At 43.5% G+C, this 24,734-nt stretch overlaps 6 protein-coding genes across 12 annotated transcripts; 1 reads left to right on the top strand and 5 right to left on the bottom strand.

The window, feature by feature from the left end:
* Positions 1–2,398: 2,398 nt before the first annotated feature.
* Positions 2,399–6,276, bottom strand: LOC6534829 (probable deoxycytidylate deaminase). The gene is made up of 3 exons (XM_002095465.3): positions 6,146–6,276; positions 3,126–3,534; positions 2,399–2,776 (listed from the first exon to the last, which is right to left on the bottom strand). Exons 1-3 carry the CDS (start codon positions 6,235–6,237, stop codon positions 2,576–2,578), a joined length of 702 nt encoding a protein of 233 aa, XP_002095501.2. The 5' UTR covers positions 6,238–6,276; the 3' UTR covers positions 2,399–2,575.
* On the bottom strand, positions 4,088–5,208 carry LOC6534830 (clathrin light chain). Its single transcript, XM_002095466.3, has 2 exons — positions 5,049–5,208; positions 4,088–4,930 (listed from the first exon to the last, which is right to left on the bottom strand). Exon 2 carries the CDS (start codon positions 4,915–4,917, stop codon positions 4,258–4,260), a length of 660 nt encoding a protein of 219 aa, XP_002095502.1. The 5' UTR covers positions 4,918–4,930; positions 5,049–5,208; the 3' UTR covers positions 4,088–4,257.
* Positions 5,879–14,544, top strand: LOC6534831 (probable serine/threonine-protein kinase yakA). Of its 7 annotated transcripts, none has more exons than XM_015195368.3 (11): positions 5,879–5,968; positions 7,225–7,894; positions 8,141–9,013; positions 9,846–11,328; positions 12,064–12,239; positions 12,307–12,612; positions 12,678–12,815; positions 12,882–13,131; positions 13,199–13,482; positions 13,556–13,738; positions 13,796–14,544. In XM_015195368.3, the coding sequence occupies exons 2-11, from the start codon at positions 7,262–7,264 to the stop codon at positions 13,874–13,876; spliced, it is 4,407 nt and encodes a 1,468-aa protein (XP_015050854.2). In that variant the 5' UTR covers positions 5,879–5,968; positions 7,225–7,261; the 3' UTR covers positions 13,877–14,544. The 7 variants fall into 7 exon arrangements, with proteins under 7 accessions (XP_015050854.2, XP_015050858.2, XP_015050860.2 ...); XM_015195372.3 differs by lacking the exon at positions 5,879–5,968 and adding an exon at positions 6,377–6,513; XM_015195374.3 differs by lacking the exon at positions 5,879–5,968 and adding an exon at positions 6,419–6,557.
* A 33-nt stretch (positions 14,545–14,577) lies between these two features.
* LOC6534832 lies at positions 14,578–16,550 on the bottom strand. Its single transcript, XM_002095468.4, has 2 exons — positions 15,258–16,550; positions 14,578–15,151 (listed from the first exon to the last, which is right to left on the bottom strand). Exons 1-2 carry the CDS (start codon positions 16,032–16,034, stop codon positions 14,624–14,626), a joined length of 1,305 nt encoding a protein of 434 aa, XP_002095504.1. The 5' UTR covers positions 16,035–16,550; the 3' UTR covers positions 14,578–14,623.
* A 971-nt stretch (positions 16,551–17,521) lies between these two features.
* LOC6534833 (possible lysine-specific histone demethylase 1) lies at positions 17,522–21,284 on the bottom strand. Its single transcript, XM_002095469.3, has 4 exons — positions 20,978–21,284; positions 19,346–20,917; positions 18,747–19,285; positions 17,522–18,659 (listed from the first exon to the last, which is right to left on the bottom strand). Exons 2-4 carry the CDS (start codon positions 20,872–20,874, stop codon positions 18,058–18,060), a joined length of 2,670 nt encoding a protein of 889 aa, XP_002095505.1. The 5' UTR covers positions 20,875–20,917; positions 20,978–21,284; the 3' UTR covers positions 17,522–18,057.
* A 924-nt stretch (positions 21,285–22,208) lies between these two features.
* Positions 22,209–23,771, bottom strand: LOC26535091 (peritrophin-44). Its single transcript, XM_015189250.2, has 2 exons — positions 23,675–23,771; positions 22,209–23,282 (listed from the first exon to the last, which is right to left on the bottom strand). The coding sequence occupies exons 1-2, from the start codon at positions 23,679–23,681 to the stop codon at positions 22,279–22,281; spliced, it is 1,011 nt and encodes a 336-aa protein (XP_015044736.2). The 5' UTR covers positions 23,682–23,771; the 3' UTR covers positions 22,209–22,278.
* Positions 23,772–24,734: the final 963 nt, after the last annotated feature.

Consider the following 24,734-nt stretch of genomic DNA (forward strand, 5'->3'; position numbering starts at 1 on the left):
TTGTGAAATAAATTTATATTTTTTCTTTCTGTGCAGCCCAAAGAGCGAGCATAGCAGCGATGCTAATCCAAAGATACCAAGTTTGATAACGTCCTCGTGTTTGCATTTCGAATTTATGATATGCATCTTTGAGTTAAAACTTCAACCAGACGTGCCGCTGGTGCTGGATTGTTAGGAAAGAAGAAGTAATGCTAAATATGGAAATCAACAAAAAGCTATTAAGCCTGACGGGTTTTTCGTGCTGCGTTTCGTAGCCTAGTTTCTAAAAGTTCTTTCAGGAAAACAAATAAGAAATGGCAATAAAATGTTTAGCAAAACAAGGCAATAAAGAAATCAATATCAAACAAGGAAGTGCAAGTGCAGAAAATGTTTAACTTTGATGGACTTTAGTTGCAGATTTCTTGTTGAACTGAATGCTTAGTCAAAAAGTATTAACATAGTACTTTTTAAATGGTCAAAAATGTATTAGGAATACATTAAAAAATGTTTGGAAAAAGGTTTACTAATTGAAAATATTAATATGATTAAGTTTTAAAAAATAGGTAAAGTCTACTTTTTAAAAAAACCTGGATTCATAATAAACTCTTCCTAAGAATTATATGTAATAACCTGTTGGAAACAACAGCAGCCGTAATATTTTTATTTCCTGTTTTCCGATTTTTCGCAATATTCCGCCGAGAATTTCTGACCTCTGATTGCAAAAAGATAAAAGAATCAAGGGTTACAGCCAACAAGTACGCCATGTGACTTGGTATTCGCTTGATATGTTCTAATATCGTTTACACATAACCCAGAGCTTTGTTATGGTTCCGTTCTGGTGTATTGATTATTTGGTCGGTTCCATGGTCTTTAGGGGTATCGTATATATGTATGGTCAGTCCAAGTGCCGCCAAGCCTTCCGTTGGCCACTCAGTGTGATTTTGGGTCTTCGGCCTCGAGGGGATTTTGTAGCTGAAACTCACAAAACCCCGAAAATTAGGACTGCCCTTTCTTGTTCACGGTGACCCGATTTTGGTGTTTTCGACGGTCGGAGCTTTAACTTTAATGCCAATTAGGGCCCAGAGTGGGTAACCTGCTATTAGTGATTACGGAATGTTCGGTCCCACTTCAAATTCAGTTAGCAGAGGTGCGTGCGACACAAGTTTCCGTTGCAGTTGGTAAACTTTGTCTGCATTTCATGAATACAAACAAGCCGGGCCAGATGAAGATACACGGCCATTCAGATACTAATCCCCCTGGGACTGGGAACTCTATATGCCTTCGATACACGTCGATTCCGTTACGGGTTAGATGGTCGTCCAGGTCCGTGTTGTTCCAAAGACTTCATCTTTTTCAAAACTTATAAAGCCGAAGGGATTTTAGCTAGTGGATAATTAAGTTAGTTCGTGTATAGCAAACAAATAAATTGGCAAAATACCTTTACATCAGCTTATTATTTTCTCTTCGTGTTCGATTGCAACTCACATTACTTTTCAAGCTAGCTTTTACCCTAGCTTTTTATTGAAATCCGCAGACAAAAGTGCATGTACGGAGCATTCGAGAATTTCCGATAGGTCGAGTGTCCTCGCCGCTGTTCTTATTGCTATCCTCATCCGGCTCCGCGCAGTGTTTTGCATATTCCAGTGCTAATGGTCGGCTGGCCGCACGCCACTCTCACCTGAATGAGCTGGTTGGTCAGGTGGGAGCTCCTTCGTGCTGGCAAGCCATTGAAAAATATCCCATAAACATTTTGCTCAGCCCGGTATTTAAAATGGCTGCATGCGAATTTTTTGCCAACACAACATCAAAGTTCAAAAGTGGCTAACTTAATTAATTTAATGTGTAGCGCAGCAATATACAATATAACTTGCAAGGTCCTTTAATTAGGGTGATATACAGTGGTACAGATTAGTTTCCATATACCAAATACCCTGTTTTCAATTTTCGATCAGTATAATAATTAATTTTATTTTTAGGAATGAATAATATGTTTTAAATTCTCGTTTTTGTCAGAAAGTAGCATGTACTTTCCCGATGTGGAGCACTTTCATCGCGCGTCGGTACCCGGTGGACACCTGTGCATGCCAAGAGTCTCACCTGACAATCTTCCGTTTGCCAACTCAATTAGTGCAAGTGAACACTCTTCTTTAATGGGTACTAATTAAAAACATTTTAACATTTTAACTGGCCTTGCGCGGACGAATAAAAAGAAGGGTCTGAACCGTTTATGTAATCCTTTCCGAAGAACTATGGTTTTGCTTCCCCCATTAGGTTGGCATGAGCATTTAAGATCTAGATTTACGAACATATTTAAACAAACGTTATAGGAGTGGTTAAAATCAATGATGATTATTTTCTTTCTGATTTGCAGAACCCCAAGCACCGAAGAATGACAAATAAAAAAAAAACTACGTTTACGTTTTTGTTTTTAGTTAAATTGTATTTGTGATTTATATTAGTACTGTCAAACCAAGTATAACTTAATTAGCTCACTATTCAATTTTATCATCACTTGTCTACATATTTATTCGGATCACGTCAAATTTACTTAAAACACTTTAAAAGTTGTCAATATAGCTGACATTGTATTAGTATATTACAAATGGAGGTCGTTAAGGCCCAGAGACGCGTTCGGATCTTCTTCTGGGGACGTGTCAAAATCAATGATGATACTTTTTTCTTGGGGCATGTGTCGCTTATACCCCACGCCCACTGCTTCCAGCATTCGCTTGGATGCACGATATGTGGGCTTATCCGCATACTTGTCGGACAAATAAAGCACCTGAGAAATCCCCACCTGGAATACAAATTGGTAAGCCGAATATGAATGTAATTGTATAAAGTATATATGTATATTCTTGATCACAAATAATAGCCGAGTCAATCTGGCTATGTATCGGTATACCAAAAAACATTTTCCACACTCATTTAAACTATTATTCCTCCTTTTTATTTACATTATATTAAATGATTTCAGTCAGAAGAGAGAAGGCGAGCTAGGCCTTCTGTCTACCCTTTCGTTTCCACCAAATCTTCAATTTAAATAATAGAAAAGAAATCCCTTTATTTTTTTTTAACCAAAGAAGTCTTTTTTTGTGCTTTTCATATGTTTGAATATTAATTTCATACCAATATAGAGAGCATACCTGTATGATGAGTTTGGCACATTCATTGCAGGGAAATAGTGTAGTATACAGTCGGGTTCCAGTTAAACTCATGCCATTGGTGTTCAAGATTGCATTGGCCTCCGCGTGGACCACGTACATCTTCTTGTCTTCCAGGGGATCAAAGTCCTGCGCGCCTTTCTTAGCCTTTGACCATGGAAACACGTCATCACTGCAGTTTCGTGGGAACCCATTGTATCCAATGGCCACTATCCGATTCTGTGAGTCTACGATGCAGGCGCCCACTTGGGTGACGGGATCTTTGCTGCGTTTAGCGGATAGCAGGGAGGTGGCCATAAAATAGTCATCCCAATGCAGATAGTCCTTTCTCTTGTGGTTCTCGGGTGACTCTATCATCTGGGATTTCAGATCTTGAGCCATTTCTGGAAAACTAGTAGAAAGCATTTTTAAGAAAAAAAATAAATAATTTTTTTTTTTATATTTACATTTAATTATTATAATTAGTTTATTTATGCGTAGTTCGCATTTCATTAATATAATGCATAGATTGACCCAGCTCTGCAATGACCAATACTTTTCTCGGTTTAATTTCACTTTATTTTAATAATTTTTTTAATGAATGCAAAAATCATACACATACATAATTCCCATTGATATTTCCAACACAAATATATGATGAAAATAAGTTGTATGTATTGTGCTTAACTGTAGATAAGGATAATAAATGCATTGTACGAACTGGTTTGATAATGGGTTGGAGAATGTTATAAATGTTATGTATGTATGTAAATAATATATATAAATATTATTAAAGTCCCTTGATGTGCAACCCTGATTGAATTATAAAACGAAAGAAACTCTTAGTTGTCATATCCTCAGTTTTATTTTTTATTTGTTCTTTTTCCTAACTTTTTCATGTCGATTTTCTTTGTATTTCTTATTCTGTGTGAAGGGTATATGATAGTCAAGGAAAGCAGGACAACTGTGTGCACATTCTTTATTGCATTCATTAGACAAAACGATGATCGCAGCTATGTTATAGCAGCAATAATAATATTTTATGTATCATAAATTGGAATATACAGCGAATACTTTCAATAATAATTTTCATATTCAACTTAATGTGGTTAGGCGAGTGCGTAATTAAAACTACCTAGGTGCTCTTCTGCACCTGGATGGGATTCTGCTTGAGGTGCAGGTAGATGGATCGCATGCGGGAGACGTCCTTGCCCGCCTTATTCACCTTGGGATTGAAGTCGCAGAGCTTGGCTATGCGCTCCCATTCGGTGCCAGGCTCGATTGTGCCGTTCTCCAGTGTGGCGGCTTGTTTCTCGGCATTCCGGGACGCCAGCTTGGTCTTCGATATGGACTCGCCAATTTGACGCAACCAATCGTCCAGCTCCTTTTTGGACTGCTGCCGGAGTTCCTCCTTTTTGCGCTCCTCCTCGATGTCCTTTTCCTCCAATCGTTGCTTTTGCTCTTCGCGCCATTTGCGTATCTTTTCGGGCTCTTCCCGCGAGGGAGGTGGACCGGATATGCCCACGGGTTCATTGGACTCGCCACCAATGACCTCGAAACTGCCTGTGGAGGATTCCAAACCACCAGTGCCGCCAGCAGAGAGCAAATCGCCTTCGGAGGCAGTGCCTCCGAGGAGCTCACCCAGGCCTTCGTCTGTGGATGCAGCCGGAGGAGCTGATGCAGATCCCCCAGTTATCTCCGCCTCTAAGTCCCCGAGAGCGGACTGTTCGCGCGCCAGGAACTCGGCCGCCGGATCCACCTCCTCCTTGGCAGCAAAATCGTCTCCAAAGTCCATGGCTATGTGCTCTCTGTAAATGTTGTGATTGCTATTTAGTGGGCGTCTCACCCAGATTTACACGTACGCAGAGGAGCAGCCAGCTGCTGGCGGTTTTCTCCACGATTCATCGGCAACTGGGAAATACGCACCTCTCCCTTGATTCTGTTAGGACTAAATGAAGATCGCTGTGGGCGGATGACTAACCGGAAATTCGGGAAAATTTATTTTTTCAGTTTTCTTTTAGCAATGAATACGTAAAATGACTGTCATTAGTACGTGAACCAACAATAAAACAGCAGGTTATCGAACTGGTTCCAGCTGAACAGTGTTAGATAATGCACCACATATCGCAGAGCGATGGTTTTAAATTTAATTTTAAGGATATATTCACATCCTTTATTTTGTTATGGTAAAATTGATTAACCATTATATTCTGTTGGATTTTAAACAGTACTGGGTTTCATTCAGAGTTTATACAAAGAATATACTTCGTATATCATCTCTACAATGAATGAATGAATCGTTTAAATGTATAAAATTTAAATATATTTAAAGAAGAAAATATCATTGTTACTAATTAACTTATCAGACCCATTTAAAACATTTTTTAACATCACGGATGACGAGTTACAGAATTAGCTATATTTTACATTAATTAGTTTAAAGATTATTTTAATTTAACATAAAAAACCCAGAGTAACAACATTAAATTTTTTGTTAATTGATCTATCAAATTACTTCAGCAGCATTTTCCACTGGGGTTCTGGTCTAGTGCTTCTGGTCAAGTAGTGTTGGAAACTGTATAAATGGGGGTGGTTTGATTCGCTTATATATAATTTATGCCCATAAATATAATTAACAAAACTTAGTTTTAGCATAATATCTATGTTAAACAAACTTATTTTTTTAATTGGTCAGATTTTGTTGTTTATCTATGGTTTCGTAAATCAACTAGTTCCACTTCATCAGTGTTAGAAAACGCGCGAGAGGAGTAAACACAACCTTTAGCGGAGTAGCGATTAACTTGTTTATATCTAATCAAATGTGCCTTAATAAATGCTCATAAAATGTAAATAAACAACAAAATTAACTATTAAATGGTGAACAGCGATTTAATGACTGTAGACCCGATAAAACTGTATTATACAACACTTGCTATAGAGTAGCACATGTGAATAAAATTGCTGGTCGAATTTCAATTTATAAATGGTTTACTCGACGGGAATTCATTATGTATATAACTAACCTGTGCGACAAATAACACAAAACCCACAATACTTTTTGGGGAAATTGACAAATACGAAATGCGGGAACGACGGCAAAACAAACAATAAACATTCGGCGCGCGAACTAGTGAACCGATGAACAAGTTCACCGTGGCATTATTCACCTGAGCCAGTGGTTCGTTTTTCACTGGCAGCAGAGCGGCCATTTTGGAGATTGTTTCATCCACAAAAAAGTTATGCACCGAATCTAAAAAAAAAGAACGTTTCGCTGTTAATTAAACATAAAATCCGCTCGTGCATATTGGAGCGTTGTTGTGCTGTCCGATTCGATGTGAAGATAATGCTGGGCCCGAGCAGACCGACAGTTCCGATTCTATAACGACTAAAAGTTAGTGACTATCTTCCAACACGCACGCATGTACGCCCGTGTGTGTGAGTATGTGTGCGTGTGTGTGTGTGCATGGATACATATATGTACAAGCGGAAAATACGGGAAAAAATCCTATTCCCAGCCAGAAAAACATTACCAAAAACAGCATAAATCCCTGCCAATGTGAAGGCCTCGCCATTGTAATGTCATAAGTGAGCACTCAAATTAACCCATTGTCGCCGAAACTCCAAAAATGCGGTCTTTTTGCGGCCGAGCGCCAGGGCAAAAAATACAGACGCCAAATTTTTTGAAGGGGGAACCAAGCGCATCGTGGCCAAAAGGGATACAAAAAAAATGAAGATATGAAAAAAATAGGGGGAGCCCTTGAGTGCAGAAAAGTTAGGGAACAAGCACCCCGAAATCAGGAGTGCTTGTTTTTAGTCGCAAAATAACGACATTTTGTTTTATTATTTGTTTATTGATTTAAAATTAAAGATAAACAAAACATTTTTTTTTATAAACTCAAAAAAATGTTTCATTTTATAATAACAAAAATCAATCAATAAATAACATTAATTAAAGATTCGCGCCATTTTTTCACATTTTAGCGAGAGCTAATTTAAGCTACCGCTAAATTTGTATAACTTTTATAAAACCATTGGAAATGTATCCTTTAATATAAGCTAGCCAAATGTTCCAAATATATTAACGGATCACTATTTATTTCAGTTACCAGCCATCAGCAGTAAAAGAGCCCAAGCCAACCATGGATCCGAACTCCAGTCCCTGGTCATACGCCTACAACCGCATTGTGCCCGCCAGTGCCGGAAGCTCCGGCGGAACAGCAGAGGACTTCCAGCATCCACACCTGGCCACCATTACGGCCGCCAGCATCGCCAGCTTCAATGCGGCGGCCGCCAGTGGTGGCAGCTTTGTGCCTCCATCACCAATTGGCAGCTACAACCCAGTATTCCAGCAGATCTACCATCATGCGGCGGCGGCCAGTGTCCAGCCGAAGCCCGCCCACTATGCCTCGTCGGCGGTGAGCACGCCGCACCGCCAGCTGCAGCTGCCAAGTTCGCTGGACAAGCAGCTCAGTTCGTTCCAGAACCAGGCGGCCGTGTCGGCGGCAGCGGCTGCTGTGGTCAACAATGTGGCCTCGAACTACTACGGGGAGAACTCCTCGTCGAGTGGAGCCTCACCATCGCCCACAACGGTGGCTCTGACCTCAACGTCGTTGACCTGGAACACGCCGAACATGATATCGAACACCTTTCTGGCTATGCAACAGCAGCAGGCGCAGCAGCAACAGCAACAGGCGCAGCAGCAGCAGCAACAGGCCCAACAGCAACAGCAGCAGGCGCAACAGCAACAGCTCAATCTGGTGGCTGAAAAAGTGGTGAGTAGGATTCGTTTGTTTTACGTTCGGCTTTCAGATCACTCTACTATCAGTAAAACAGCTTCTGGGGAAGCGCACATACTTATTAAAACCCCGCAGGCTCTATCGCATTTATCGCATACTAACATAACATCCCTCCCAATCAACCCATCAAAGCATAGACTAAGCCTAGCCTCTCTATGTCGAATCAATCCCAAAACCAAACACTTTCCGATTCCGATTCAATCTATGTACGGTGCGCTGTAGCAGATTAAGCAGGAAAAGCAATTAAAAGCCTACAACGACCCGATTTACCTGATCCAACTGCAACAGCAGCAACAACAACAGGCAGCGGCGCAGCAGCAACAGCAGCAGCTCCAGCAGCAACTGCAACAGGAGATCGCCGAGGCAGACACAGAACCGGACACCTATTACACCATTGATGGCCGGAAGGTCAAGGTGACGCGGAAGGATGGTCAGCCGTATCGGGCAACGATAGTAGACCAACAGGATGCCAGTCCGGTGCCGCTGGCAGTGCCAGTTCCGGCGGGATCCTATCCGGCGCAATATGCCAGTCCGGCGCTAAGCTCCGCAGATGGATCGCCCATCACGAATTTACATGCGGTGGACGTGGTCAGCACACCGCAGGCCCAGGTGATCGTCTACAAGACGGCGTCCCCTGTGCAGAGGCGGCAAGAAGCAGGCGCTGGATCGTCTGCTACTGCTACACCCACCACGGTGGCCTACTCATCTGTGATACAAAGCACCCTGCAGCAACAGCAACAGCAGCAGAACCTTTGCTGGACGAAGCTGGAGGACGATGGAGCGGGGCAGGAGGACATTAAGAACGTGCTGCAGCTGCAAGTAAAACAGGAACAGCGACAGCTTGAATATGCCAGTGAGGCATCCTCAGTGGACGCTGGCGGTGGTGGCGAAAATCTAGTGTTCAACTTGCCGCCCGGGCTGGAGATCAAGCAAACCTTCTATCCCGCGGGCGTGGTCGATGGGGAGCAACTGCAGCTGCAGGAGCACAATCAGAACCAATCCCAGTCCTCCGGTCGGCGCCAACACGTGGTAGCCAACATGATCATGTCGCCGTCGGCGGGCAACTTAGCGTCACAGATTCAAGTAGTGCCAAAGGTTTGTATGTCATTTTTTTTATTTCCGTTTCTATTTGTTTAATTTGTTTGTGTTCTGCCTTTATTTGGGTTTAATTGCTTTCAATACTATTTCTTTTAAGCCTTTACCAACTTAGATAGACTAGTTTGGAAGATCTCTTATTCAGTTCACTGTCTACGCCTGTGTACGCTTTTTCTCTCTCTGATTGGTTAAATAGTATGTTTTAATGTACATCATTGGCGAGAAATAAATTTTAATTAACAAAACGTTACATTACAGCTAAATAGCTTAAATAAAAGGCACATTTAAATACAGAATTCCAAATATTTATCTTAATCAAGAAAATGTAGTATACTTAGTATTATTGTAGAGTACTAACTGGGAATTATAGAATTGATTGTTTGTTAAAACCTTGCTCTGTAGCTTATGTTTTTTTAAAAATATGCATGCCTTTAATTATTTCTTGTATTATGGTGGAAGCTATTTCTTTGGCCTTTTGTTATATGCTTAATTTGAAATTGTTCTGTTCCATCTAACAAAAACTGCTTCAAATACTGCTAACTAATTCTCTAATTTAAAGTCCTGTGGCCACTTTGAAACTGTGACGTTATGTTGTAATGGTATGATCCAATCTTAATGGGGGTAAACCCAAGCACCAACCGCGTTTGCAGCCCAGTTGTAAAGACCACATAAAATGCTCTGGGAGCAACCTGTTCTTTTTACCAGCCAGTGTACACGTTTACCAACTGTTTCTAATGTCCCAATGTCCAAGCTATCGATAGTGCGCTGTTTGCTTATAACCTTTGTTGATGCGGACTGTTCTAATCTTCATTCTTTCCACACTTGCTTACAGGAGGAGGTGAAGCCGCCGCCAAAACCAGCGAAGACTCCACGCAAGCGCCAACCGAAGAAAACGCTCATCCCCAGTAGCAGCGACTACGGCAATGTGCGCAGTCCCCAGGAACCGCAGCATCATCAGTTGCAGCAGCAACAGCAACAACAGCAGCAGCACAATCAGCAACAGCAGCAACAGAACACGTACTACGACTTCAATAGCAAGTGGAATACTCCGCTAAAGACGGAAAACAATGCGGCGTCCGTTTCGCCAGCGGCCACAATCAACATACCCACATATCCTCAGCAGAGCCAACAGCAGCAACACCAGCAGCAGCAAGCGCAGCAACAACAGCAGCAACACTTGCCACAGCCTGCACACCTGCAGTCCTCGCAGGCCCAGTCACACTTGACCCAGTTGGCGCAATACTATCCAGCCTTCCCCCAGCCCATTGCCTCCCAGTACACTGCCTGCATGCAGCAACAGCAACAGCAGCAGCAGCAACAACAACAACAGCAGCAGCAGCAACAGCAGGCGGCCTATACACAGCAACAACACCAGCAAGCCTATACACAACAACAGCAGCAGCAGGCGCAGCAGCAACGCCAGGAGAAGAGCGAGGCCACTCAACAGCAAGAGGAGGAGGCGAACGCAGCTGCAGCGGCGGCGGCAGCAGCAGCGGCCAGCAACAAGGTCATCGTGCCTAACATCGAAGAGGAACTGGACTTTTTGGCTGATGCCACAGCCACACCGAAGCAGGGCTATGCCAACTCCCTGTCCAGCAACGGTCGCGGCACCAACTCCTCCACGAATAACACAAACTTCGGCATACGTAATCCGAACAAAACTCCTTCCCCGGAGCCAACGAACTGCCCACCCAACTCGCATGCCTCCAACAATGGGCATGGTCATTCAGCGGTGACGCCAGCGACGCCTTCAAGCACCGGAGTCAGTGCATCCACGGCGTACAGCCCGGTTGCTCCGAAGCCTGTAAGCGTGGGCACGCTTATTGGGGAGAAGAAGACTCAGTTTATGGACAGCTATCTGAAGTTTCTGCAGGGCGAGCGGGACGACGATCCGCCGCCTGTCGTGAAACCATCGCGGAAGTTAAATTACCCACGAGCTCCGTACAAGCGGAAAGGCAAAGGTTCTGGAAGCGGTGATGAGCCCACAACCTCACAGGCCACACAGTCAGCGGGGGATGCCGTCCAGGCAGTAGATGGACTAGCAGGACTCGTCGGCGATGATGGGCATCGCATCAAAATACTCTCGCAGACGCAAATACTCCCCAAGAAGCGTCCGCACGCCCAAATGGTGGCTGCTGCAGCCGCGGCGGAGTCGGCACCTTCGTCGTCGGTGATCCAGCAGCCCGGGGATCAAACCTCCTTCCGGCCATACGCCCAGCAGCAACAGCAGGCGCAACAGCAGCAGCAGCAATCGATGAGCGGACAGCATTTTGTGCAGCAGCATTGCGCCCAACTGACAGCTGGAACGGGTCAAGGTATGTTACTTGACCAACAGCATAGTACCAATAAGCACTCCACTATCGCTACTTCCACGCCATGCAACAACTACAACAACAACAACAATCACCACCACACGCCAGCCAGCGCGAATGCAACAGCGAATTCGAATTCAACAACGCCGACGCCAGCACCAGCGCCGAATCCTCATCATTTTATAAACCTGCTGTGGCCTTGGCAGCACTAGCGGCTGCCAGAAGCAGCCGCACCACTCACCCACGCAGCACCACCACCACCCACACCACACGGACAGACAGCCAGACAGACAACCGACCACTAGACCCTTGGACGGTGTGTATATGTAAAAAACAACCATAATGACATCAAAAAAAAAAACAAGGAAACCGCTATCTTTTAAATTGTTAAAAGAGCAAACAAAAAAAGAAAAAACAAAAGGAGAATCCCATGAACAAAAGTATAAAGTATTTTTGAGATGAAATCGAGAAGAACAAATATTATTAATTTTCAAAAACCCAAATAAACCGTGTATTTTTATTATTTGTACTTGTAAGACGGATCAGAATCCGGTGGCGATTCCGATCCAGGTGCTGGTGCTGGTGTTCCATGGCCGTGGGAGATGGTGTTGCTGGTGTGTTTGTTAGTTTGTTGTAGTTGATGTTGTCGTTGTGGATCTCGTCCCGTTCCGTTCGTGCCACCCGGGGATTCCCCACGTCCAGTTCAATGTTGCTAACCCACTTTTGTGCTCTCCACAGACCCCTTGAGTGTGCCGCCGCGACGGGAGCAATGCTCCCGCAAGGCCAAGCAGAGCAGCATGCATGCCATGCTCATGAATTCCAGTTCTGTCGCCGGCGATGGTGGAGTAGTTGGCGAGCCGGATGAGTTCACCGACTCGGACACGGATCCTGTATGGACTCCGCAGGAGGAAGACGTAAGTGTTTCGCCTCCGGTCTCGAAAACCTCTGTCTCACAACCTGCTTATCACTCCTCACACGCAGAGCGATGATGGAAAGGGCTACGGGAAACGAAAGTTGGCTCGCCGGTCGAAGGGCACTCCTCGCAAGAACACCTATGACCATTCCTCAGACCTGCAACAACCACAACAACAGCAGCAGCAACATCACCAGCAACTGCAGCAGATGCAGGTCAACCAGCAGCACCACCAGCAGCAGCAGCAGCAACAGGTGCAACAAATGGCGGGTGGCGAATCAAGCTATAACTCACAACAGAATATGTCCGGAGTGGCTGATGTGGGATATGCCAGCGCATCATCGGGCGCAGCTGCTAACTCGGAGAACTTTAAAGTAGGTTGATATACATACACTTTTTTACGATGAAGCCTAACACTCTTATTTTTGTAAAATTTTAGACGGGCGACTTTATAGTTTTGCGATCGGATCTCGTGAACGATTGGCCCACCATTTGGCAGGTGGACTCAAAGTGCATTTTGCAAAAGTACGAGCCTTTCCGCCAAAACGGAAAGACCTTCTATCGTAACATGTCAAAGGTGGGTGTAATGGGTCTCCACCATGAGTATATATTTTGTAAATTAATATATATTTTTTGATTTCAGTACGCCTCTTGGAATCTCGAAACAAAGAAACTCTACCTCAAAGCACCGGTGCGCATTCAACTGCATTCACACACCGAGACAATTGTCGAGTTCATGCGATCAGAGCTGCTGGCCGACGATACCGAGCAGTTTATTGAGAAGATCATGGAAGACTATCTGTCCTATAGGGATAATTTTGAGATATATATTCAGACTATGATCTCTCAGGCCCTGGATCCAAGCTTCTTCTCAGAAATAACCCGGGAAAAGGGTAAGCTATATAGAACGAGAACTGCTTATTAATTATTACGCACTTATTATCAATGCATTATCCATAGACGACTACTTTTTGGGCAGTGTTCGTGTGGTAGACAATATCATGGAAAATTGCAAGCGAAAGCTGCTGGCCATCACTCCTTGGACAAGGAGTACAATCTCCTCCATTGAGACTTGGCCCAAGTGCCATGTGTTCTCCGAATGGGAGCAAAACAATCTTACCCAGAAGAATTGCGCCGGTTGCCACCAGCCAGGCATCGCTGTGCGTTTCCTTCTCTTCGGAGAGCCGTATAATCCAAACACCATGCAGACTATTCCCGTTGATCCGCGTATCGCGTATGAAAAGGTAATGCTGAGAAAATAGTTATATTATAAGTCTATTTAACATTTATAACATGAACGCTATTTTGCTCCTGCAGGACATTGTCTTATGCCGCATCTGTGCCGCTCGTGCAGATCTCTTTCACAAGATTGCACACGAAAAGTTTAATCTGTTCATCAACTGTTCGCAGCGAGTAACCGAGCAGCAGCAACAGTTCCCAGGAAAGACATCAACAGAGATATTGAATGATCTGCTGGCCGAACACAACTGGATCGACGAAGTATAACTCGAGATTACCTACATTTGCTTCTGATGTACTTATATAAATTATTTTCAGCTGTTCCGCAACATGCGCAACTGCTGGGCTGAGGTGGAGAGTCTGGAGAGGCAGAAGCGCTTCCGGGAGGTCATGCAGTAAAGCCATTCTTACTAGGAGCCATTGTCAGGAAAGTCTGCTAATTGCGTATCCAAGTGCTGGACATTAGGACATGAAACGCCAAGCCCCACGTATTGCTGCAATAAACTCAATGAGTTGTTATTTTATTATATACCAGAAGACACGCAAAAGCTTAGTTTTAGTGCAAGACACATATTGTACTGTGTAGGCCTTTAGTTTAAGATAAAGTCTATTCTCGGACTATGCAAGTGCATGCCATGTAAATAGCTATACAAATAGCTATAGCCGCGCATTATATCATACATATATGTATGGAATTAAAAGTACTAAAAAAACAAGTAGTACTGTCCCTATTAAATAGAAACACAATATTTCTGTTGCGTTGAAATTGGTAAAATATTCTTTTTGCTAAATTTCAAAATAAGATTGATTTTGTAGCATTTCTTAAGAAGATTATTTACCTTAAATTCCCGCAAACAATCAAATTGTGTTTTGCTACCGAATGTGGTAGGGAATGCATTATCATCACTATACTTACTAATTGTACATATTTAGTTTAAACCTTAGTTACACAAACCCAGTTGCAGACATTTAGGTAACATTATTTGTTATACGGATTTTAATTTAAGTTGTGAATTCGTAGAATCCCCGAATAAATATGAAAGAACCACATATGTATACTGGCAAAAGCTTTAGTTTTGCCTCGCTTAAAAGTCACCTTATTTACACGCTGAACTTCTATGGAAAATGATTTATTTATTTTATTATTTATAATACTTTAGAACTTTGCTCGGAGTTCATTTTAAATAGTGTCTCTGTCATGTTATATTTTATAAGATCCTCAACGATGCCAGTAATTCGCCGCTTGAAAATTGGTAAAGTCCGGGCATTGAGCATTTCGTATTCTTCAATTAGCTCCTTATACTTGGGTTCATCAGAAGATGTCGAAAGATTCTGGATGGCCTCGGACACAGTATCGATATCAATTACTTCGTTGGCGTTGGAAATAAAAAAGGGTAGCGAAAATGCGCCCATTATCAAACCGTAAACACCGAAAAGCTGCAATTGCCGATTGAAGACACTGCGTGGATATATGTCCTCGAGCGAAAGATTACACGATGCCAATTTCAGGTGCAGCGTGTTGTAGTAAGCTTCCATAAAGGCGGGGAAGTGCTCGTCCCGCAATTCTTTCTCCGTGCAGGCAAATAGGTAATGGACTATGTCGAGAACGGGCGGTGCATACCGTGACATTTGAAAGTCGATGAGCTTGGCCTCCACAGGTTGATCAGAATTAGGCTGAGGAACATCAATAGTTATCAAAAGAATCCAACAAAAATTGTTTTTATAATTCAGGTAGGTGACTTATGTCGGAGAAGTACTACGAATTAAAAGGAATTGTTACCTCGTGCCTGTAGAGAATATTATTATTCCAGAAGTCACCATGACAGATAACAGCATGTGGTGCCTGTGCGTTTCCGTCCACACAGTAAAGAGCCAAGGATTTTAACTGCTGTTCGCACAATTGCAGGACTTCCTGGACCGCAGCCACTTGGTCTCCATCGGATTCACTCAGGATGTTTCTCGCCCTTCGCAACTGTACCTTTCCAAACTCAATAGTGACTTCCTCAATTTCGGGTGTAAAGAGGTTATCCTTCTTCACGAACTCCACTAGCTTCTTGAACTGTACGGAATCGGTCCGCTGCAGAATGAATGAGCACGCATGTAGCTCCGCTAAAGCTTTCAGGGAGCAGATCACGATGTCGTAGGTAGGCATAATACTGCGCGAATTGGGAAGAAATCCGCTTTCAGATAGGTCCTCGAATATCAAGAACTCATCGGGAGCTTTTAAGCAATAGGCCTGTAGGGCCGGCGGCACGGTGAACGTGTTCGGATCTTGTGATAGCTCCCGAAAAACGGGGAATACCTCCTGGTACATAAAAACCTCGCGAGCATAGTACTCCACGACATGCATGTGGGACCTTCGGGCCTCGTTTCTAGGCGCCATTTTGACCACCACGGTTGCTGCGTCCGCGATCGTGGGCCAACTCACTCGGAGAACCTGTCCGTAGGCATTCTCCCCAACTCCGGCCATCGGTTGCGAGACCATAGGTGTGCCATGGCGTTGGTAGAGCTCCAAAAGGACTCGGGTAACGGCGTCGGAAAGCTCGTTCTCGCTCATTTTGTTACCTGTTGTGAAGCTTCGTCAATGAATCTATCTTGCCAACTGAACTACTGCAGCGGTTGATACTGCTTTTATAGTTCGTCGGCCGAAAAGCTCCACACTAGTTGCGCTGCATTGAGGGTGGTGGTGATGTGAGAAACCACGTGACCAGGTGGCGAATGGTCAAGTGCTGGGCATCCTTCTTGATTCGAAACTGTAGAATTTTTATAGATACTAAGGTTAATTTTTTGTATTGGTCGAAATATTTGTAAAACAAATCTTTACTAATATTAGATTCATTCTTAGATAATGTATGTACATAGGTATCAGATATAAAATATGTGCGATTTTAATAAACTCATCTTGTTATCAACACTTATTTCATTAAGGGCAGATCAGTAAATTACTAAAATCAACGAATGAAACGAATGATTTATATATAAGGTTTTTGAAAATAAAAATTTTTTTCCTTCATCCTTACAAACAATTTCGTTATATAAGAGCATTTCCAACAAACCGCCAAAAATACGTAATCGTTAAAAGGCAACGAACTTTAGGGGGAACTTTTTGTACTCTTGTTCCCCAAAAGGTTTGGTAGTTTAATTGAAATCATAACCGAAATATTTGTAGAGATTTCACTAGTTATTTACTAGTGTTGTAATCTAAGATACATATAACTAAAAAGTTGCAAATATTTAGCTTCGAAATAGGTTTTTCGGTTTCGCTGCACTGCAATACCAATATGTACCCGGAATTAATCTCCTTTTTATTTGTAAAGCCCCAACAATGCCCTCAATCCTGAAGGTTTGCACAAAATATGTAAGCCAATCGATCGATAGAAACGAAATGCACTATTCCTATTGTGCGCTATATTCAGATCCAACGTCAGTAGTTTCGGTCGTTGACCCAACTCAAGGCCATCGCTAATGCGAACATACACTCAGGGGACTTTCTCGTATATGCAAGCTATTGTACTAGCAAGTAGTTAGAAAAGCATGCGATTGAGGAAGACAAAGTCAACCTTAACTTTTTTGCCGTACCATACCATACTATACCATGCCCACTGCCGAAGCTTTTCGAGTATTACCTGCGAACCTAACATATCGGCCATTGAACTTGACAATCGTGGTACATGCACGCCCCCAAGAAAGCTTGTCCACGGTATAGTACGATCGGATCTAACCCGTTCTAACGACACTTGTACGTATATGTGTTTATATATGTATATTCACCCCCACCGATCGGCTTTAGCCGAGTGCACTTCTGAGCTTTTCTCCCCAGAGACCCGCCAATTTGTGGATGATTGGAGGCAGAAGCTTTCGACGAGGTTTAGCTTTCGTTTCATTGCCATTGAAAGCGAAGTGCGGAGGAGGTCGTTGAACTGACACAATTTCGAAAGAAGTTGCCCAACTGCCCGAGAGACCCAAAACATCACGGTTTTCACTTTTTGATACCCACTAATTGGGAGGTATAATGAAGTACGAACTTACATTGAAATGCCTTAATTTGGAAACACATACTTCTACTTCATATATTTGCTTAATAACAATAAGACATTAAAATTTTTCAAGTGTTATCAAGTTAAAAAGTAAAATTAAATACCTTTACTTAAAAATATCAGCGCTAATACATATTTTCAAATTCAAAATAGAAAATAATAATTGAAAACTTATTTAAAAGAAGTATTTGCCTTTTGACGGGCAACATGCTTTCATGAAGATAGGTTCAATAAGTTATGATAGATGATTGCATTCGTTGCTCAATTCTAGACGCCTAAAGGTTTGCTACTTTGAATTGAAGGAAACACTGAAAAGGATTTGCTATGTTCGGTGTTATTGCTTTTTTCTCTTAATTTATATATTAAATGTAATAAAATAATTGGTTGAATAATAACTAAAGTGGTCCATGCTTAGTGGAATAGTCTTAGGTATTTACATAGGTCTAGCTTTGTTTTAAACAGCGAGCCCCAGTTGTATGATACAAAAACTAAACGCTCTAGGAGTAATTGGTGGGGCCCAGGTCCATCAAGCTAAATACATTGTTACTGGAGCTCCGTAGAGTCGGCAGTGTTAGAGTTTGAATTGTCCTCCGACTTCTTTGACGACGGGGAGTCAGATAGATTGGGTGAGAGGTCGCGCAGCTTAACAACATTTCCCACGGACACCAGATTGGCCGCCTCAGCTACCGAATAGCCAATGTCCGGTGGAGTTCCTTCTGGATAGCCGAGATAGTAATCCGCAATTCGTCCCGCCTCACGCAAGCCGCTCAAGTACGCTCCATGCACAGTGGCCGGATAATTCCGTATCGTATGCTCGCCGGCGAAAAACAGGCGTGGCAATCCCTCCCCATCTTTACTGGACGGCGGAATAACCGGCGCCGCCAGCAGATCGTAGTCACTTCCCGAAGAACCCACGGATACGTAGCTGTACGACCCACGGGCCCAGGGATCGCTGCGCCAGCGCGTTACCACTGTCTCTTTGGGTTGTGGAACAGAGGTATTTCCGAAAATGTTTTTCAGCACTGACATACAGCGCCCGATTATGATGTCGTCTGTCACGCTCTCCACAAGATTCGCTGCCATTCCGGCGACTAGCGCAAGCAGCACCGGAGATGAGCTTATACTCCAGAACAGAAACATTTCTCCTGCAATTGTATATACAATAAAATTAATGATCACATTAAATGAACAATACAATTTCAAATGTTGAAACTCCAAGCTAAAAGACTTACCTCTGCTGGATGTCGTGCTGCCCACGTGCCCGAAGAGATTCGCGTTGGGATCCCAAAAGATTCGATCGAAGCAGAGAACAACCTTATTGAGATTTCCAAATCCAAGCCTTTTGATGGCCTGCTGTTTCCAGTCCGGTAAAGGCGGGTCAAACTTGACGGTGTTACTCTGCTGCGACTCCTCATGGGCTACAGCCACTTTGAGTACGCCCAGAGTAAGTGTGCAGACGGCCAGGTCTGCTTTGTACGTCATTTGCGAATTGGATGTCTTCATGTTCTCCGCCACCACTTCCACTCCTTTGCTGCCGTACTTAATCTCCTTGACAGCGCTATTGACGCGGATGTCCAGATTTTCAGTAAGAGCTACTGGCACACATGAATAACCGTTCCGCACAGTTGTGTGGTGGCCAATAAACTCAAAGTCATCGTCCTGATCCCAGTGCTTCAGGGATAGGTTATTCAGTCGGGTGGCGTTAGCGAACTCCAAGTTGGCAAAATGCCAGTCCAAGATTAGGCGGTCGCGGGACGAGAGATACACATCGCTGCAAGATTACAGTTTAATAAGCTTAAATTCAAGCTATTCAAGTTTTCGGGCCACTTACCTAGGTCGGTTTTGCTCCAGTTCTTGGAGCTTAGCTTCCATCTGTTTTTCAGCGGCATGGGCCTCGTGAAACATTCGGACCGTGTCCTCCATTTTTATCTGGGTGTTCCGTATGTTAAACTCTTGGCGTCCGTAATTTTGATCGTTATCCGCGCCTTTGGGTTTTCGCTGCTTGATCATTGTTAAGTGCTCATTCTTTAGCGTAGCGATGGTTTCTTTAACGGTTTTCAGCTGACGACGATGTTCGATGATCTTCGTTTGGATAGCTATGATCTCCTGCATGTGCTGCGCCCGTTTGTGCATTACTTGCATCTCTTGCATACTAATTATCCACTCCAGAGCATCACCTAGCGAAACTGGGCAATTCCCGGCGTAGTTAAAATCAAGGCGGTGGGATAGGTAGCTGGCTGACTCCAGCAGTCGGTTAAATTCTCTCTCGATCACATCATCCTTTTCCTTGGGCACCGGTTTGCCGTCTGGGCCGTATAGTGGACATGTCTGCTGGATGGGCACTAGGTCCATACCGATCTGCTTGCTTAGAATCGTCATGGGATTGCCATAGACGCCGGTAACAACCATGGCTCCCAGATCGGCAATATAGCTGTTCTTGCGAAACGTGGCTATCCGTCCGCCTACTCGATCTCGCGCTTCCAAGACGATCACATCCATGCCGAACTGCTGCAATTGATGTGCCACTGCTAAGCCAGATATCCCTGCCCCGATCACTATGACTTTGCCCAGCTTTTTGGTGGGTATAGGCTTAAGTCGCTTAAAGATGCCAAAGTTAATGAAGCCATGACGCTCCAGAAACGAGTGCACTCGCCTTACCAAGCTGGGCTCGCTGTCGAATGGCGGCGGCAGGTTTTTCAGAGCGTTCTCAAAGCTCAGCTGGACCTTGGGATTGTCCACCCACATGTGGAGCAGGCTGTTACGAATGTTGAGAAATACCCGATGGCCCAGAATGCCCGAGCGACTGATGTCCGGAAAGCAGGCCTCCTCGTTGGGGGTCATTTTGTTAAAGGGCAGGCGAGATTGAAAGACGGCTCCCTCTTGGCCAGACAAAACTGTGGGCGTGCCGGCATCCCGGTCCTTGGAATCCCCGTTCTGGGACGGTCTCGAATTTCCAGCATTTGGACCGGAAACGGAAGTGGCATTGGCTTCTGACTTGCGGGTTTGGTTTGGGTTTTGGCTGCGACGATCCGCCTGCTGGTTGTTTGTTCCCGTCGATGCAGACCCTGACTTGTCATTGGAAGCGGTTTCTCCACTTCCACTGGGCCGATTGCTGTAATCCACTTTTGGTCGATTGCGCCTACTTGTGCGTCGTTCATCACTGGTGGCCGGTGCATCATTGGAGTCTTCATCCGGGTGCTTTTGTTTCTGCCCAGGATTGGGAGCTGACAATGCCGTCGGCGGAGGATTAGCGTTTCTTTTGGGCGAGGGCTCACCATCGGAATCGTCGCTAATCAGCGTCACATACTCAATGGGCTCGGTCATCTTGGAGCTACTGCCTCCGGATTGGGTGGGTTTCATCACAGGATTATGGGACTGCCACCGGGACACAGATAAGTTGGCCCTACAAAAGTGGAATCCGTTAAAATTATTGTCGAGCTCATTTCAAATACTGCTAGCTTACGTTCGAAACACACGAATTCTTTAGCGCTTCAAACCGGAATGTTGTCGCATTATATGTTCTATATTTTTGCGATATTTCAATGATTTTATTATCACACGTTTTGATGATCGGCATGCAAGTATAGTTTTTTTTTTGGTCACAACTCCCTGCTTGTCGGATTTCAATGAAGTTAAGTTGTCTCGGTTTCTGTCTCAGCTGATCCATGCGACGGTTTTCATTTTACGTTAGTTCATAGATTGGTTTTTCGACATTCAAAACTGCAAAATGGAAAAATTGTTTATATGGTTTTGGCGGTGTGGCAGCCGCGCATCGGCGCCAACATACCAGTACCGGTGCTGCTAATCCGCATCTGGTCACTCTGCGTGCGATTTCATTCTATGAGCATTAGAAAAACCATTACTAGAAACATAAATTCATATAAGAGTCAAATTATATCATGAAGGTGATTCAATAAGTTGTTAACATAATTCTTTTACTAGAACCACCCGCTGAACGCAGTGCCACGACTGAAATTAGCATCGCGGCGCATTTATCGATAACAGTCGCAGCCGAATCGGTAAAATTTACCTTTCAAATGCAACGGTCGTTGAAGATTTGAAAAACGCAACTATAAACTACATGAGATTTTATTTTGGCCTATTTTATTTTCCGTTGGCCTATACGTAGAGAGTGCTCAGAAAAATTATGGTCGCTTAACAATGCAATCTAGTTCTTATTATCCATAATAAGAGCATAAGCTCTCGTTTTAAGGCATATTTATTTAAATCTACATAACCAGAACAGTTAACAAAAGGTTACTATTAACCTTAGGTGAATAAAACTGGCTCGGTATTTCCAAACACATTTCCCCTTGAGGAAGGTGTTCTACATTTTGGTAACTGCTCAGCAGAGAGATAGTAATTAATTGTTTCTAAATTTAGAATCAACTTCATTGTACCGACATCTCTTCGATTAAATTTCACTTCACACCTAGATTAAAACTGTATCGTAACTCTATTTTTAATGTGTACCATACGCGCTAAGTATACTTTATATTTAACACAGCCAATTACTTGAACATTATATGTACAATATATATGTTTTTGCTATTTTTCAGTTATTCACAAAGTGTTGTCTTTGCTCAGGCTATTCAGTGAAGTTACGTTCAAATAAATTAAAATACATTGTCCCAAAAATTGAAAATAGCGGAGAATAGTTTGGTCTGACTATATGCAAAACGGAAAAATATGTATAAGATTTGAAAAAAGAACTACTTCGTATTTGCAATTTTTATTTATAGGTACACCATTGAATTCCTAAATCTAATCCCGGTCATCGCAACACTTATCATAGATGATCTTGGAGGAACAGGCCTCCACTGTCTCGTCGAAGAAGTAGTCCAAGTGGCAGGTTTCCTCCGTCACCTCCTTATTGTCCACGCATCGGATGTAGTTGTGGCAGTTGTTGCTGCTGCTGGTCACCAGCATCGTGCCGCGTCCCTCGCATCTGTTGTGGGTGCACACCACCGAGGTGGCCGTGCCGCAGACCTGCCGATCCTCGTCGAAGAAGTAGCCCTCGGGGCACTGCGCCCACTGGGGATCCAGGTCAACTACAGGATAGAGAGCCTTGCAGACGAAATAGCCACGGCAGGTGGCATTGTCGGACTTAAGTTGCATCTCTTTGCTGATGGAGCAGACGTTCTCCTTTGAGTGGGCGGTGCACTCCACCTTATTGGCTTCCACGCATTTGCCGCTCTCCACATCGAAGTACTCTGTCTTCTTGCTTGTAATGCAGGTCTTGGTCGCATGCTTCCCGATCTTGTCACACTGGTAGTAGTAGCCGCAGTCCTTGTCGTTCCGGAACTTCGTTTCTGCCGCCACCAGTTCACAAATGTTGTTCACATCCACGCATATGGAGTCCTTGCCATACAGGCAGGCCTGAGAGCTCTCATCGAAGTGCTGGCCCACGGGACACATACCCTCCAGCGGTACGCCGTTCATGCAGTAAAAGTACTTGTGGCACTCGGTCGGATCGGCCACCCATTCGCCATCCAATCCCTCGCAGCGATTGCCGCAGTACTTGTTGCTATTGTCCATCGTGGCTACGCACGCGTCCTTGCTGGGATTGAAGAACTGGTTGGAGGGGCAGGTCAGGACGGTGCCGTCGCCATCGTAACACTGGATGTACTGGTCGCAGGTGCCGGGCTTACGAACCTTGGTGCCGTTCTTGAACAGCCGACACAGCTCCTCGTAGTCACCAACACTCGCCGACAGAGCGGAAGAAGCCACCAGGAGAAGGCATCCGAGGAGCACTCCAAGTTTAAGGTCTATGAGTAATACATGATATATTAGAATGATACACGCAATGAATGAATGAAAACCCGCCTCAAAACGTATCCTACACGTAATAAAAATAAGTCATACCAGTAATTGAAGAAAGAGAATCAATTTCTAATACTAGCCACAGAACGTATTAAAATGCTTACCTAAATTACCCTTCAAAAGAAATTCTCATAAAAATGGTCTACCTAGTGAGATTTACGGTGTTATTATTTTACCAAGCACTATGTTCAACGAATGCTAGCGAGATATTACATACAAATTAGAGAGTAGAGACTACATTTTAGTTGTCCCTTTATAAAAGCGCGAATGATGTCTCTGTTTGCTAAAAATCAAGGCTGAATCAGTGTGAATATTTATGGTCGTTGATAAAACTCACTCAGCATGGCAGATTGCTGGGAAATTTTGGTTTGCAACCGAACAGATCGGGTGGCTTGATGTGGCCTCGGGAACTAATTTCTTCCGACTAAATGGAGTTTCGTGAATGGAAAAAGCTTATATTATCGTAGCCACTGCTTCTGCTGATACCGCCGCTTCAGGTCCCTATTATAGGAAAATCTTATCGATGTTGTGCGAAAGAAACTAAGACGCTTCAAGTAGGTCGTAATTGGTGATTGAAATCGAGACATCTGGCTGCAAGTTCTTTAACGAATCATGTTCGCAGTGAGTTTGGCATAGCTGCACACATAACTTGAATCGAAAATGAAAGTGCCACTAGTTAATGAGCTATCCACGGTAGTTTCGAGTCTAATTGGGCTTCTTGTTGGCTGTTAATTAATAGAACTATAAATATATTTATCGCTGATACGATTAACCGGTCACAAGTTATTGTGTGGTATTGTATGGCAGCCGTATATATGTCAAAGTTATAAAAAATATACTGCCTTGCCATTTTACTGTCGCTTTCAATTGGTTTTTGTTTGGAAAATCAGAACTTTTGAAAGCACTGATTGTAAACATCGGAAAAGACAGTGATTATCATTTATGGTCTCCTTAATAAAGGTGTGCTATTCCATCGAAATTGTGACTTCTTGAAATCCCTTTTTAGCGGAAATTTTCTATGAATTTTTCGTATTAATTAAAATGCAGGTGTTCTACACACTTGGGGTATAATTAGTTCGCATTTTGATGTAGAGACGTTGGAGATTTTTTAAAATGTATGTTTCGGTAACTAACAAAAAAAACCATGAGAAATTAATTATCTTTATCCTTTTCAAAATTGATGATTTTGGTGTTCTTCTGGACTCTGAACTTGAGTTTTTATAGGAGGGTGGTCAAAGGATTTTAATGATCCCTACATCCTTATTCAATTCGCTAGTCTTTCCGATTCCTGAGTTCGGATAACCCGTTTGGAGTTCACAATACGAAGTTCAAAAAAACCTCTTACTGATTGCTTTACGGCGCCTAAACTGGAATGAGAGCCCTAATTGTGTACCTTC

This window comes from Drosophila yakuba, chromosome 3L (genome assembly GCF_016746365.2).
Source record: "Drosophila yakuba strain Tai18E2 chromosome 3L, Prin_Dyak_Tai18E2_2.1, whole genome shotgun sequence".
Taxonomy (NCBI): Eukaryota; Metazoa; Arthropoda; class Insecta; order Diptera; family Drosophilidae; genus Drosophila; species Drosophila yakuba.